General features: G+C 40.7%; 1 protein-coding gene across 1 annotated transcript in view; it reads right to left on the bottom strand.

Moving 5' to 3' along the window:
• Window positions 1-411: 411 nt before the first annotated feature.
• Window positions 412-14,409, bottom strand: part of LOC126035362 (Golgi phosphoprotein 3) — a 100,282-nt gene continuing 86,284 nt past the window's right edge. Inside the window, exons 4-5 of the mRNA XM_049793899.1 lie at window positions 8,702-8,816; window positions 412-4,310 (exon numbers count right to left, since the gene is read on the bottom strand). Of these exons, the coding sequence (XP_049649856.1) occupies window positions 3,886-4,310; window positions 8,702-8,816 (540 nt within the window). The 3' untranslated portion in view covers window positions 412-3,885. The remainder of the gene's footprint in view (window positions 4,311-8,701; window positions 8,817-14,409) is intronic.

The following is a 14,409-nucleotide window of genomic DNA, read 5'->3' on the forward strand; positions in this document are numbered from 1 at the left end:
CAGTAGCAGCTAAAAGGAAGAAGGGTACCTGAATCTCAGCAGAACAAAGTAGTCTCCCATGTTTAATCATTTTATTAGAACCTTGTTGTGGTTTAACCCCAGCCAGCAACTAAGCACCACACAGCCGCTCACTCACTTCCCCCCACACCCAGTGGGATGGGGGAGAAAATCGGGAAAAGAAGTAAAACTCGTGGGTTGAGATAAGAACGGTTTAATAGGACAGAAAAGAAGAAACTAACGATAATGATAACACTAATAAAATGACAATAGTAATAATAAAAGCATTGGAATATGCAAGTGATGCACAATGCAATTGCTCACCACCTGCTGATTGACACCCAGTTAGTCCCTGAGTGGCGATCCCCCCACCCCCACTCCCCCCAGTTTATATACTAGGCATGACATCACATGGTCTGGAATACCCCTTTGGCCAGTTTGGGTCAGCTGTCCTGGCTGTGTCCCCTCCCAACTTCTTGTGCCCCTCCAGCCTTCTTGCTGGCTGGGCATGAGAAGCTGAAAAATCCTTGACTTGAGACTAAACATTACTTAGCAACAACTGAAAACATCAGTGTTATCAACATTCTTCTCATACCTAACTCAAAAACATAGCAGTGTACCAGCTACTAGAAAGACAATTAACTCTATCCCAGCTGAAACCAGGACAAACCTGGAATGGCAACAAAGGCAAGGATGTTTGCTAAATCAGTCCCTGTTAACCTACCAAACTTACTTTCATTGTTAGATATAAGGTCTGGTAGCACTCATGAGGCTTTGGGGTTTTTAAAGCACAACATAGGACTCAAGACTCCACAAACTCATCTATTTCCCCTGCACATCCAGGCTTATGCCAGGTGGTCTAGCAAAAGATACTGTCACTCTTCGCAAGCCCTTTGTTACTTACATCAAAGTTCTTTGATACACCCAATACAAACTTTCCCCATCACAGACAGAGGTTCTATCTTTAAGCAAAATAAAGCTGATAAATACTGTAGGCAGTTACCTTCTACATGAAAAATAACCCACAACAAAACCAAAACCAACAAACCCTCTCTCTGGAAGGGATTAAAGAAGGGTGACTTTTTTTTTTAACCCATGTTGGCTGTAGGGGTGACAAAAACCCAATATCCTCCACAATGTAACATGAAACCAGCAGGAACATGAAAAATAATGACAGAATGAAGATGAGAGGACAGAAAAGGGACTATGAAAGATACTTTCAGTCTGAAGCATGTTTCAAGTAGCTTAGACTTTCAAAGCCATTTAAAAAGTTTTGTGCACTCAACTTGCTCCTGAATACTCCACTATTTTTTCTGACTTTTCCACCTAATTACTTTTCTCTCCTCTCAAAGAGCAACAGAAAATGAGAAAACAGATCACAGGAGAGACAATGAAAGCAGCAAGTTAGCATGTACTATCAAGTACAGAAAGTGTTCTGTAAGCTGTCAAATATAAGAGCAACACAGAAACTTTAATTTTTCCTCCACTTAAAACAATCATGTTTTGAAACTGTTTAAATGTCCAATGTTCATGCCCAAGCTCCTCAAAAGTTTTAAACACAGCATCTTACAACTGGGAGAACATAGTTTATCTTTTTATTTGTAAACCAAAGTTTGAAATACCTTACAATATACTTTTTATTTAATTTTTCTAAAGAAACATCATTTAAGAACTAAAAGAACAGTGTGCCACTAAATGTTAAGGACCATATTTTAAAAATATTTATTAAAAAAATATTATATAGGTATGATGAATTTAAGTTGTATTTTAAAGTCAACTACTTAAGCATCTAAATGATTTAAAATTAAGTGCAAAATTGGAAGTCCAGTCACAGATGAGGCTGTAGAGTTGTGCTCAAGATAGTAGAAGAGGTCTACGCATGGCAGGCACAGCTGCACACTCATAAGCTAACTCAGTCTGTCTTAGCCATGAATCCTGCAGATCTGAGTGACACAGCTGATTAGGTCAGTTTGATCTACTTAATATAAACTCTCCCTTTCTACTAAGAAGGATATTAACTAAAGCTTTCAGTTAAGCAATAAACCCTTTCTAATTAGCAACAAAAAAACCATTACATGCTTACTCTGTTTCAGGCACTTTTAAGATCATAGTTTATTTACTGTAGGTAAAAAGCTAGTATACAGATTAAGGGATCCCTTAAATTTCAACTCTACAGTTATATACCATCTAGTATTCTTGCTCTGAATATTAACCAAAAAAACTTTCTAAACACCTGTAAGCCCCACTATAAGTCTTCATTGTTAAAAGGAAAAAAAATATAAATCAATGCTTAATTTAGTCAATGCATAATATTTACACTGTGAAACCAATGGGAGATAACAAGTAATGGCAAAGAGGCAATAAATTTTAAAAAGCCACAGTTTTATATATTTTTATAATAGTGTGCTAATCAGCATAATTGTATATAAAAAATTAAAATATAGCAGACCATCCCATTACAGAAATTTTAATCATCTGAACTGCAGTCATTACTTGCTAACCATTTACATGCAACACTTGCTAGGACTGACTTTTTGTTTTTAAAGTGTAAAATAGATTATGAGGTTTAAGAGACAAACATTAATTTGTGTACAAACAAAATTAAAAACTGCACTCAAGAATTGTACTGGTCACAAGACTCTTCCATACAGGAGGGGGGAAAAAAAAGAAGAAAAAAAAAGTACAAACGATGCTAGCAAGTGGTCTCTTTCTATACACTAATTATCAAAGGCAACGCATAGACTAAGAATACCTGGATGGCAAACTCTGTAGACACTGGAAACAGCTTTCACATACATACTCTTTATAGGAGGCCTTTCTTTCCATCAAATGGCAATGGCTGATAGCAAATAAGGGGCACCAGGTGTACAACTAAGTAGATCTTGCAAAATACTAAGATGGGACAGTTGCTAATATACAATTTGAACTACATATACAATATAATAGAATGTATCCCATCCCAAAACTGGTTTATGAAACAATTGGATCTTCCTACACTAGCCTTACGACTGAGCTATTGTTCTAATGAAAACACAAGTACACAAGAGACTTGCATGAAAAGTAAAATTTATGGGGCATTTTACAGAAACTATTGACAAACCTGCTTAATAGCATTTCTGCTTTTAAAGTAATTTTCTTAGATATAATTAAAACAATGTCTATGTATAAAATGTCCTGACAGACACTTCAACATGGAGCTTTGGTGATTTTAAAAGGCCCTTTTTTGATCTGTTATGAATTCTACTGCAGAAGTATTGATGCATGCACACATCTGTGTCAGCTGAGACTAGTGATCCAACTGCATGTACATTTCCTCCTTGAGGTAATTTCCATGTTAAACCACTTCAATAACAGTAAGATGAAAAATAAATTAAGTAAAGTATTTGTGAGAGACTGAAAGAGTTAATGTCTCAAACATTGTGGTGGGGCAAGTACTGCTTAAAGACAAACCCTGCACAGCAAGGAACCAAGGTGAAAAGCCCATCAGCAACAGGAGGGGGAGGGCGTGCTGGAGGGTGCACAGCTCCCTGTTCTGATACAAAGATCAAACAATGGCCATGTCTGCAGGGAAGGAGAAGTTACTCCACAAACGACCCCCCAATCTGGGTCGTGACAGTATTTCAGATAACTCAAACTGAATAGGAAATGGAATGCCAATATGGCAGTAAAACCCTTTTCTGTTGTTTTTAAACAGGAACGTCTCTTTTACCAGCAGAATCCTGTATACAGATACACAGAGAAGGAGGGAATACACCACTTATAATTCCCATTAAACAAGAGCTGATTCATCATGTAAGAAGGTACAAATTACAGAAAACATGAATAGTCAGTAGAAGAGAAACAACTGGTTTACATGAAAGAAGAGAGAACACTTCAGTCTGAATGCAGTTATTTTGTGAAAGCTGCTACAACAGCCCACAGAACCTCATTTGTGTTGGCTTTCATACATTCAACCTCAGGGTCTAAATCCAGAAGCTGCCGCACTCTCTTTGTGGCTAAATCATACTGCTCATCCAAAAGGGGGGCAAAAGCGTTCTCCAGAACATCTGAAGCATGGGCTAAATAAACAAGTGCTAGCAAGCGCTTGTCCATGCGGTGAGGGTCATTAACCCATTTGTCAAGAACTGCTTCTTGAACCTTCTTGATGAGACGCTGTTTGATATTGTTGTTGGTGAGAGGGTGCGTAGTCATGTCAAAAAGAAGGAAGTTCTGTTTCTCTGTTGTCAGTACACCTTTTTCCACTAGATTTTTAGCTAACCGTTCACGGACATTTCGCAATTGGTAGTGCAACTTCAATGGGTTCCATGTTTCACCTAAAAAAAACAAGCAAAAAAGCCAAGAGTCAGGCAAAGTTTAAGCTGTACTATTACAGTGATTCTCCCCCCTGCCCCCACTGCAAAGCTGTCAAATTCATATAGCTGACTGTTACACTAAGATATTGTGCTCATGTCAGCATTTCTCTGATCTCTGATCTACCCAGATATACGCATAGAGACAGAGACCACAAGAGCCTCTTTGAGGAGTTTCAGTGTACATTTAAAGTTTGGACTCAATGCTAGCTAAGCCATGTCTTGATTAGGGATATGACAAATAAGCACTCTTATACTGAAGAAAAAGAGAAAGAAAAAAAAATCCAACAAAAAACTACCCCCCCCAAAAAAAACCCAAATCAAAACACCAAACAAAACACCACAGAGAGTTATGAAGAGAGTTAATAAAAACACAAATAAGCATCTTCTCCAATCTTGTCCATTTGTCTACTTCCAGCCTTTTATCAATTCAGAAGCTGGAAGAAGTGTCATTGCCATTCTTTCTGCCACAGAGACAAGCTAATGCACACCTACCCTATAAGTCCTTCTCATTTCTCTGTTTCTTCAGGTTTACATTCTTCTCTCCCTTCCTGCCTCCACCAGGTGAAACTGACATGCACTGTGTGAGTGTGGGTGTGCACATTACACACTGCATTCAGCTCTGGGGCCCCCAGCATAAGAAAGACATGGACCTGCTTGAGCAGGTCCAGAGGAGGGCCACAAAGATGATCAGGGGGCTGGAGCACCTCCGGTATGAAGACAGGTTGAAAGAGTTGGGGTTGTTCAGCCTGGAGAAGAGAAGGCTCCAGGGAGACCTTATTAGAGCAGCCTTCCAGTACTTAAAGGGAGCCTACAGGAAAGGTGGGGAAGGACTCTTTATCAGGGAGTGTAGTGATAGGACGAGGAGTAACTTTTAAACTGAAAGAGGGTAGATTTAGATTAGATGTAAGGAAGAAGTTCTTTACTGTGGGGGTGGTAAGGCACTGGAACAGGTTGCCCAGAGAAGTTGTGGATGCCCCATCCCTGGAAGTGTTCAAGGCCAGGTTGGATGGGGCTTTGAGCAACCTGGTCTAGTGGAAGGTGTCCCTGTCCACGGCAGAGGGGTTGGAACTAGATGATCTTTACAGTCCCTTCCAACCCAAACCATTCTATGATTCATTCTATGATTCACACGGACACATGTTGGTCAGGGGCTTTGATGTTTCTATAAAAACTATTTCTAATGATTTTTGTTAAGGCAGGAGAACTGGGCACTTCAGAGTGTGTGCACTTAGAGGAGGGAATTTTAAAAGCACAAAATCAGCATCAACAGCTACTGAGAAAGCTAAAGTTGCTAAGCACTGAGAAATCTATCTTTGCTTAAGAGCTTACTTAAGCTAAAATTTTAGGTCCAGCCTACCTAACTATTTATTGTAAGTATTAAAATCCCCTCCTGATATAAAAGAGCCTATGCATTTTAAGAGACGAGGGAAGAAACAGCATAAAGTATTTCTTACATAGATGGGGTTTTCCCATAAATGATGTGAGAATTTCTATATCAGAAAGCTTTTTAAGAAATCATTGGTTAACGAATAATAATAATAATACACAGATTGCTTTAAGGTTTCTCCTATTGTGACGGAAGGTGATGTATACTGTATCCAAGTAACAGACAAGTAAACAAATGAGGTGATACCAACTGCACAGTGAAAGGTAGAGAACCCACCCAGGCCTGAACTCCACAAGTCCCTGTAGGAATCACATTCTTGTTGAATGTGATTCCCCAGCTTGACCATGAATGAAGCAAAAAAAAAAAAGTCATCTCCTTACAGTGTTTCACAGGGCAAAGGTAATTTCTTAGATGTTTCTATGTGGATGTGGCTATATGATAATAAAAATCAGTACTGTGGTGACACCTTGTGACCAATCTCCTCAATTACACAGGCACTTGCTTCAAACACACAGATGTTTGTTACATCTACAGGAAGACCTGACATTTTGATCCAAACTTCTGTATTCCCTATACTTGCTTCCCTTAGAGGCTATCTTATAAACAAGATCAGCCTGGAAAACATTGCCTTAAATGTCCATATAAATATTTCCATGATGGCTTTGAACACTAACTTCAAGCAGCATTCTTCACATCACTGATAATTATGGATAGAGTAGCTATTTTCCAGGATCAGGCCCTAAAGCAAAATTCTGAAAGAGTTTATCAAAAACGCAAAACAAAACACCAAAATATTTTTCTTCAAAGGGCAGTTCTCTAAACCATGGGAAACACAAAGAATTCTAATGCTATCCAAGAACTAGCAATTAAATACCCATGTGTAAGTAAAAATGATTGATCTAAGTCTCAGCCACAGCACTGACAATAACTATCTTCCCAGAGCCAAAGCTTAGCAGGGTCAGAAAACCTTAGCTTAGCTCAAGGAAAACCTACAACATTGTTCATTCATTAGTTGACCTTTTTGAATCAGCACTTGATGTGCTCCGCACTGTGAGAGAAGGTGAAATGTTAGCACAAACTATGTATTTGGGACAAGAAAAATTAATTGGTTTTGCAGGCTGTAAAAGTGAAGGAGGGCTGAGCAAGAACTAAATGCAGGCTATGCAGCAGCCATGCCCCCTACTGACAAGAGCTGCTTTGTTCTCCTTTCTCCCCCCTCTGCCTGACAGTCAAGGAGCAAGAGGGGAGGGATGGCAAGGGCACCAAGTATGAACTGTATGCAAGTATGCAAGGAAAGCTGCTTCAGGTGGTACAGGACAAATGGGAAGAACATAATGAAAACAAGAAGGCAGAGAAAGCTGGAGAGGTTTTGCTCATTTTTGAAACTCTTACTTATCTGTTGTTACAAGTAACAAATAGATTTAGACAGACAACTTCAAGTGTCATTACCCCCTACCTCCCAAAGTCATCTTGTTGACAAAACAGTGGGGTTTTTTCCTGCACTGTTTGCACAACTAAGTACAGCTCTGATCTACTCCAGGGAAGCTGCATTTTGCGCGTTTTGTAAAAACAGAAAAACCTTAGTGATGAATTCTGGCTACAGAAAAAAATAAAAAAAACCCCAAACAACAAAAAAACCCACAATAAAAGCACTACATGTTAAAAGATGGTCATTGTTAATTTCAGTTTAATTTATGCAGCCTGAGAATACAAACGTTGGCAAGGTATATGGAAAGTGTTAACTGCAATTGTAAAGATGAAATCTAATTGACATTTCATTTTTTTGGCAACAATTTATTAGCTTTACAGGAAGAGCTGTGTGCAAAGCACTCATCTTGAAGACTTTGTTTTGAACAACTAAAGTATCTAATATTTGAAAATATTTGTTACATTTCTCCAGTTAATGGAAAAATAGAACTGACTCTTTATTGCTTCTTTATGATTAACGGCCAAATCACCCTCAATCTTTACATCTGAACAGTGGGCTCCTTATTTCCTTTCTTTATCAAAAGATCTGAATACTGAATCCATATGGCTATACTCCAAACTTCCACTAACCCTCATTTCCAGTTACAGGGAAAGGCAGTTACATTTCCAGGGTGCAGTCCTGATTTACTTCAGTCAGTGGAAGACACCTCTTCCACAGAGTAGAGATGTCCTCTGACACTTCCATCTAGATCCTTTCTGTACCAAGTTAAGTCAAAAGCAACAGTTACTTATATTTGATTAAAAGCTACAATCAACAAGAGACTACTCTAGAGGACAGACTAATTAACTTTTTTGCACACTATCTGTCCTGGTTTCAGCTGGGATAGAGTTAACTGTCTTCCTAGTAGCTGGTACAGTGCTATGTTTTGAGTTCAGTATGCGAAGAATGTTGATAACACTGATGTTTTCAGTTGGTGCTAAGTAGTGTTTAGACTAAGTCAAGCATTTTTCAGCTTCTCATCTCCAGCCAGCGAGAAAGCTGGAGGGGCACAAGAAGTTGGCACAGGACACAGCCAGGGCACCTGACCCAAACTGGCCAACAGGGTATTCCATACCATGTGACGTCCCATCTAGTATAGGAACTGGGAAGTGGGAGCGGGGAATCGCTGCTTGGGGACTAGCTGGGTGTTGGTCAGCAGGTGGTGAGCAATTGCACTGCACATCATTTGTACATTCCAATCCTTTATTACTACTGTTGTCATTTTATTAGTGTTATCATTCTCATTATTAGTTTCTTCTTTTCTGTTCTATTAAACCATTCTTATCTCAACCCACGAGTTTTACTTCTTTTCCTGATTTTCTCCCCCATCCCACTGGATGGGGGGAGTGAGTGAGCAGCTGTGTGGTGCTTAGTTGCTGGCTGGGGTTAAACCACGACACTATCTCCCCAAAACTCTTACAGTATAATCTCTAGTGATGCCAGATAATTAGCTTTATTGGGGGGAAAAAACCCCAAAACATTATGTTCAAGGCTTACCACTAAGCAGTTCAATCCAATTTTGTACTGTTTCAGGAGGTTGGGTCTCTTTTATGTGTTTCAGAGCTTCATCAAGTAGAACATCCCCTGTAGGAGCATCTGACTTGCAAATCACCTAGGACAGAATAAAACAAAGTCAGTATTTTGGCTTAATTCATATACCATAAACATCCAACAATAAAAACCAGAAAAATCTACCTGTTATCAGAACCAAGTAAAATTTTAAGGAGTGAGGAATATTCTCTAAGAATATGCAAGTTTAAAAAATACCTAGTTGTTAAAAAAACTATTTAGGATTTTAATTACGAAGCTACGTTAAGTCTTAAGTTATCTATAACCTAAATTAACCTTAATTGACTAAAACTGTAGTATTAATAAAATGCTTAATACCTAATTTTTTAAGGAAGATAGTCCACTAACCTGGCCAGGTCCCTCGCTTCCTCCCCAAAACAAAGTATACTACAGTTTTAAATTGCTCTCTGATGACAGTCAATTTTACTGCTTCAAGTCAATTTATTCAGAATACTGCAGTTAAACAATTAGGCCACATGAAATTGAGAAATCAATTAGAAAGTGAAAAAGCAGGAAAACTGGTTTTCTTCTTCCATATATTGATGGATAAAAATAGGCTCAAGACAACATCTATGAGTTTTACAGTTCTGAAGAACATGCTGACCAGCAACACTATGTTCCATTCACTAAGTTAAAACACTGTGGTGGGTTGACCCTGGCTGGATGCCAGGTGCCCACCAAAGCCTCTCTATCATTCCCCCTCCTCAGTTGGACAGGGGAGAGAAAATATAACAAAGAGCTCGTGGGTCAAGATAAGGAGAGGGAGAGATCACTCAACCAATTACTGTCACGGGCAAAACAGACTCGACATAGGGAAAATTAATTTATTGCCAATCAAACCAGAGTAGGGTAATGAGAAATAAAACCAAATCTCAAAACATCTTCCACCACCCCTCCATTCTTCCCGGGGACAGCTTCACTCCCAAATTCTCTACCTATCCTGCCCCCCAACTGGCGCAGGGGGATGGGGAATGGGGGTTACAGTCAGTTCATCACATATTGTCTCTGCCGCTCCATCCTCTTCAGGAGCAGGACTCCTCACACTCTTCCCCTGCTCCAGCATGGGGTCCCTCCCACGGGAGATAGTTCTTCACAGTCTTCTCCAACATGGGTCCTTCCCACGGGCTGCAGTTCTTCACGAACTGCTCCAGCATGAGTCCCTTCCACAGGGTACAGTCCTTCAGGAGCACACTGCTCCAGCATGGGTCCCCCACGGGGTCACAAGTCCTACCAGAAAACCTGCTCCAACATGGGCTCCTCTCTCCACAGATCCGCAGGTCCTGCCAGCAGCCTGCTCCAGCATGGGGTTCCCATGGGGTCACAGCCTCCTTTGGGCATCCACCTGCTCCAGCATGGGATTCCCATGGGGTCACAGCCTCCTTTGGGCATCCACCTGCTCCAGCATGGGATTCCCATGGGGTCACAGCCTCCTTTGGGCATCCACCTGCTCCGGCGTGGGGTCCTCCACGGGCTGCAGGTGGATATCTGCTCCACCGTGGACCTCCATGGACTGCAGGGGGACAGCCTGCCTCACCATGGTCTTCACCAGGGGCTGCAGGGGAATCTTCGCTCCGGCGCCTGGAGCATCTCCTCCCCCTCCTTCTTCACTGACCTTGGTGTCTGCAGGGTTGTTTCTCTTACATGTTCTCACTCCTCTCTCCGGCTGCAGTTTCTGTGCCCCAGCAACTTCTTTTTTTTCCTTCTTAAATATGTTATCACAGAGGCACTACCACTGTCGCTGATTGGCTCGGCCTTGGCCAGTGGCGTGTCTGTCTTGGAGCCGGCTGGTATTGGCTCTTATTGGACATGGGGGAAGCTTCTAGCAGCTTTTCACAGAAGCCACCCCTGTAACCCCCCCGCTACCAAAACCGTGCCACACAAACCCAATAGAAATACACATATTAGGCAAAATATGTATGTACCAATAAATCCCTTAATATGCAATAATAAATGCAAAGTTTGTTATTTAATAATGTCTGAAATTGAGTTCTTCCCCCAAGAGAGCAGAGGAGAGAGAAAAAAAAAATCATTCACAGTAACATTAAAATTTAAGAATGTGAGTAACTGCTGTTTACCAGTATAAATAGTTATATAAACCATGTACAAATACCATTTTTTCTGGTTAGAAAAACAAGAGCACCAAACTAAAACATACAGATTTAACTAGCCCAAGTCAGTATGTTTGAATAAAAACAAAACAAGAAAATTCTCTCTTTCTTTTGGAAAAGAAGAATTACTACCGTTTCAAAGCTATTTATGAAAATAATGATTAAATCTGGCAATTTAAATAGTTTTACAAGTTAGCACTTTATAAGCATCAGTTTAAAAGATAACAGGCAATTGACAGAAAAACTAACACATCAGAACAGTTCCACATATACAAGAGAAGCAGCAGGTGAAAGATCTTATTTTTATTAAAGCTTCACAGTAGTCAGAAAGGTGTCCTGGAAAAGCTTTAAGTGTCCTATTGAAATATATCCCATGTTCAGTTCTGTTCTGTAGTTCTAATAATCCTTACTACAAACAATAGAGTATAATACATTTTCATAGGGTCTGTAGATGACACTGAAATGAGTTGCAATGGTTAGACAGCTTCAATACTGGCAAGATGATCTCAAACTGGAAATGTGTACAAAGTCAATGAGATGAAATTAAAAAGAAATGCAAAGTAGTATAGTCAGGATGAGAAAACAGATGACAAATATAAAAGATATAATGAATGACTACATAGTTCAGAATGGCAGAAAAACCATCTAGTAATTCTAGCAGTAGACTACAAACCAAATGAATCAATAAAAGCCAAGTCTTTTGACAAAGCAAGAGTTTCATTCTAAGCTGTATTAACAGGAAATTGCTAGAGAGATCTTTGTGAATACCTAACAGGTCATAGCTGGAATACTATGTCCAATTTAGATGGTGTCTATAAAGAACAGAAACCAAGATTTTAATAAAAATCAGCAAGAATGAAACAGTCTGCAATGCCAGGCTAAAAAGAACGATGTTTGTTTAGATCTAAAAAGAAGCATGTAAGATATTTTTACAAAGAGGGTATCAAACAGTAGTTTAGGGTGTCTACTTTGGGAAAAATAAAAGATATCAGCTTATTCTGGATATATGGAAGATGCAGGATATATTGTCAAAAACTTGAACAGGCAAATTAAACATCCAGGGAGGTTATTGAATTGCATTCAGTGGAGAATTTTAAAACTAAACATCTGCCAGGGAGGGACCAGAGAAACCTGATTTTCTGTTACTGCATCAAGATTAAATGGTCTCTTGAGATACTGTCCAGATCTCCACTTTTGGAAGCTGGAGATCACTGCAACCATAAATCTCAGATATTTGGTTTTAAGAACACAACTATGTTTTAATCCAGACAATCCCTATTTGAAACTAAACACACAAAAACGCATATTTATCTTTCTGATTTACAAGCTTGCACCACAGCATCACTCAAAACCTTTATTAACCACATATAATGATATTACATATCTTCCAGTTTTATGTCAAGACTCTGAATTTTTGGAAGTTTCTCTTTAATTATACAGAAGCATACTTTAAGTTGGGTTTTTAAGCAGCTAGATTGTGGCTATTAATAGCCACCCTTCAGATATTCCTTTAATAATTAGCCTAAAACCACCCAACTTATTTATGTTTACTTCTTTCTAAAAATGATGTTCCAGCAGTATTTTAGTTTCTTTCATGTGTCCCTGTCCTGGGTTCAGCTGGGATAGAGTTAATTTTTACAGGAACCTGGGAGGTGGGGGCAGCCGGGGCAGCTGACCTGAACTAGCCAAGGAGCTATTCCATACCATGTGACATCCTGCCCAGTATATAAATGGGGAGCGGGCCGGGGGGTGCTCTCTGTTTTTTCGGTGGGGGAAGTGGCGGAGCGTCGGGTCCCGGGTGGTGAGCAGTTGCACTGTGCATCACTCTTTTTGTATACTTTTTTTTCATTAGTGCCGTTGTTGTTGTTGTAATCTCTTTTGTGTTTGTCCCAGTAAACTGCCTTTATCTCAACCCTCGAGGTTCCAGTTTCTTTTCCTTTTCTCTCCTCCGTCTCCTCCCCATCCCACCGGAGGGGGGCGGAGGAGTGAGCGAGCGGCTGCGTGGTCCTTTGTTACCGGCCGGGCTGAAACCACGACAGTCCATTTTGGCGCCCAACGTGGGGCAGAAGGGTTGAGATAACGACAGATCTGGCCAGAGCGTGTTGAAACAAATTTGCCAAACGCATTTCTTAGATATATAGATGTTAGTCACAATGTTGTTTCATTTGTTTACATGGTGGCGTTTTGTAAGCTCTTATATGCTCTATGTATTGCCTGTAGTTGCGTATCTCATCTCTGGGAGAGTGATTGGGATTATCATTTTGCTGTACTGGGCAATGTCGACTTATGAAATGATTACATCACTGGTCATGAGGTTAAGCTGGTATCTGTATGAGGCAGTGATATCATTTCCATACTTTGGGCGCCTTCTGTCGGATTTTATTGGTAATTACACCCAATCCATGGGGAAATTAGGGGGGGATACCTCCCCCCGTCCGTTCACCTCCCTCTTCTCCTTCCGACTAATTACAACAGCTTTTGAGAATTTTGAATATCCTTGGGATGCGCAAGCCAGTGTGCTGTTAGTGCTATGCCTCCTGAATATGTTTCAGGTCTTGTTTAGGGCTACAAAAACGCTCTTTAAGAGTACCACTCAGAGATCTCCCCCAAAGCTGGATACTCATGGGTGGCACGGCATGTGGGAGCATATGGGCAAGTATCTAGAGAACTTCTCACCGCCAGTGACTTGGAAGTTCACTCCCGAACAACTACAGAACCCTTATGAAGTGACAGAATATTTGAAAGAAAAATGCTGTGGCTATTCCAAAGACATACAACTCGCTGCACTGTGCTGGGCTCTGGCCAATATCTACCAAACACTGCTTGATATTATGCAGCACCCTCGGGGGGAAAAGGGGGAAAAGATGGAAAACAGGACAACATGTACCGTGGCTACCCAAACCCTGACAACAGACACCGTGGCTGCCCCTACCCCGACAACAAGCACCGTGGCTGCCCCTACCACGACAACAGGTACCATGACTACCCCTACCCCGGTGACAGACACTGCAGCTGAACCAGAGAACCAGCCTGTGCCAGTATCAGTCGCCCCTGTACAGAAAAAGAAACACACAAAGAAATCAGTTCGCTTAGCGAGAGATGAAGATGAACCAGGGTCATCGCGAGAACAGGAGGTAGAGGCAGAACCTGAAATAATTACCCGATCTCTATCCATGAGTGAGTTGCGTGACATGCGAAAAGATTTTAGCCGCCACCCAGGTGAGCACATTGTTACCTGGCTGCTCCGATGCTGGGATAGCGGGGCTAGTAGTGTGGAATTAGAGGGTAAGGAAGCCAAGCAGCTGGGATCTCTGTCTAGGGAAGGGGGCATCGACAAGGCGATTGGGAGAAAAACACAAGTCCTCAGCCTCTGGAGGCGACTTTTGTTAGGTGTAAAGGAAAGATACCCCTTCAGGGATGAAGTTACATGTCACCAAGGCAAGTGGACCACCATGGAGAGAGGTATTCAGTACCTGAGAGAATTAGCCGTGCTGGAGGTGATTTACAATGATCCAGAAAATGCGCAGT

This window comes from Accipiter gentilis, chromosome W (genome assembly GCF_929443795.1).
Source record: "Accipiter gentilis chromosome W, bAccGen1.1, whole genome shotgun sequence".
NCBI lineage: Eukaryota > Metazoa > Chordata > Aves > Accipitriformes > Accipitridae > Astur > Astur gentilis.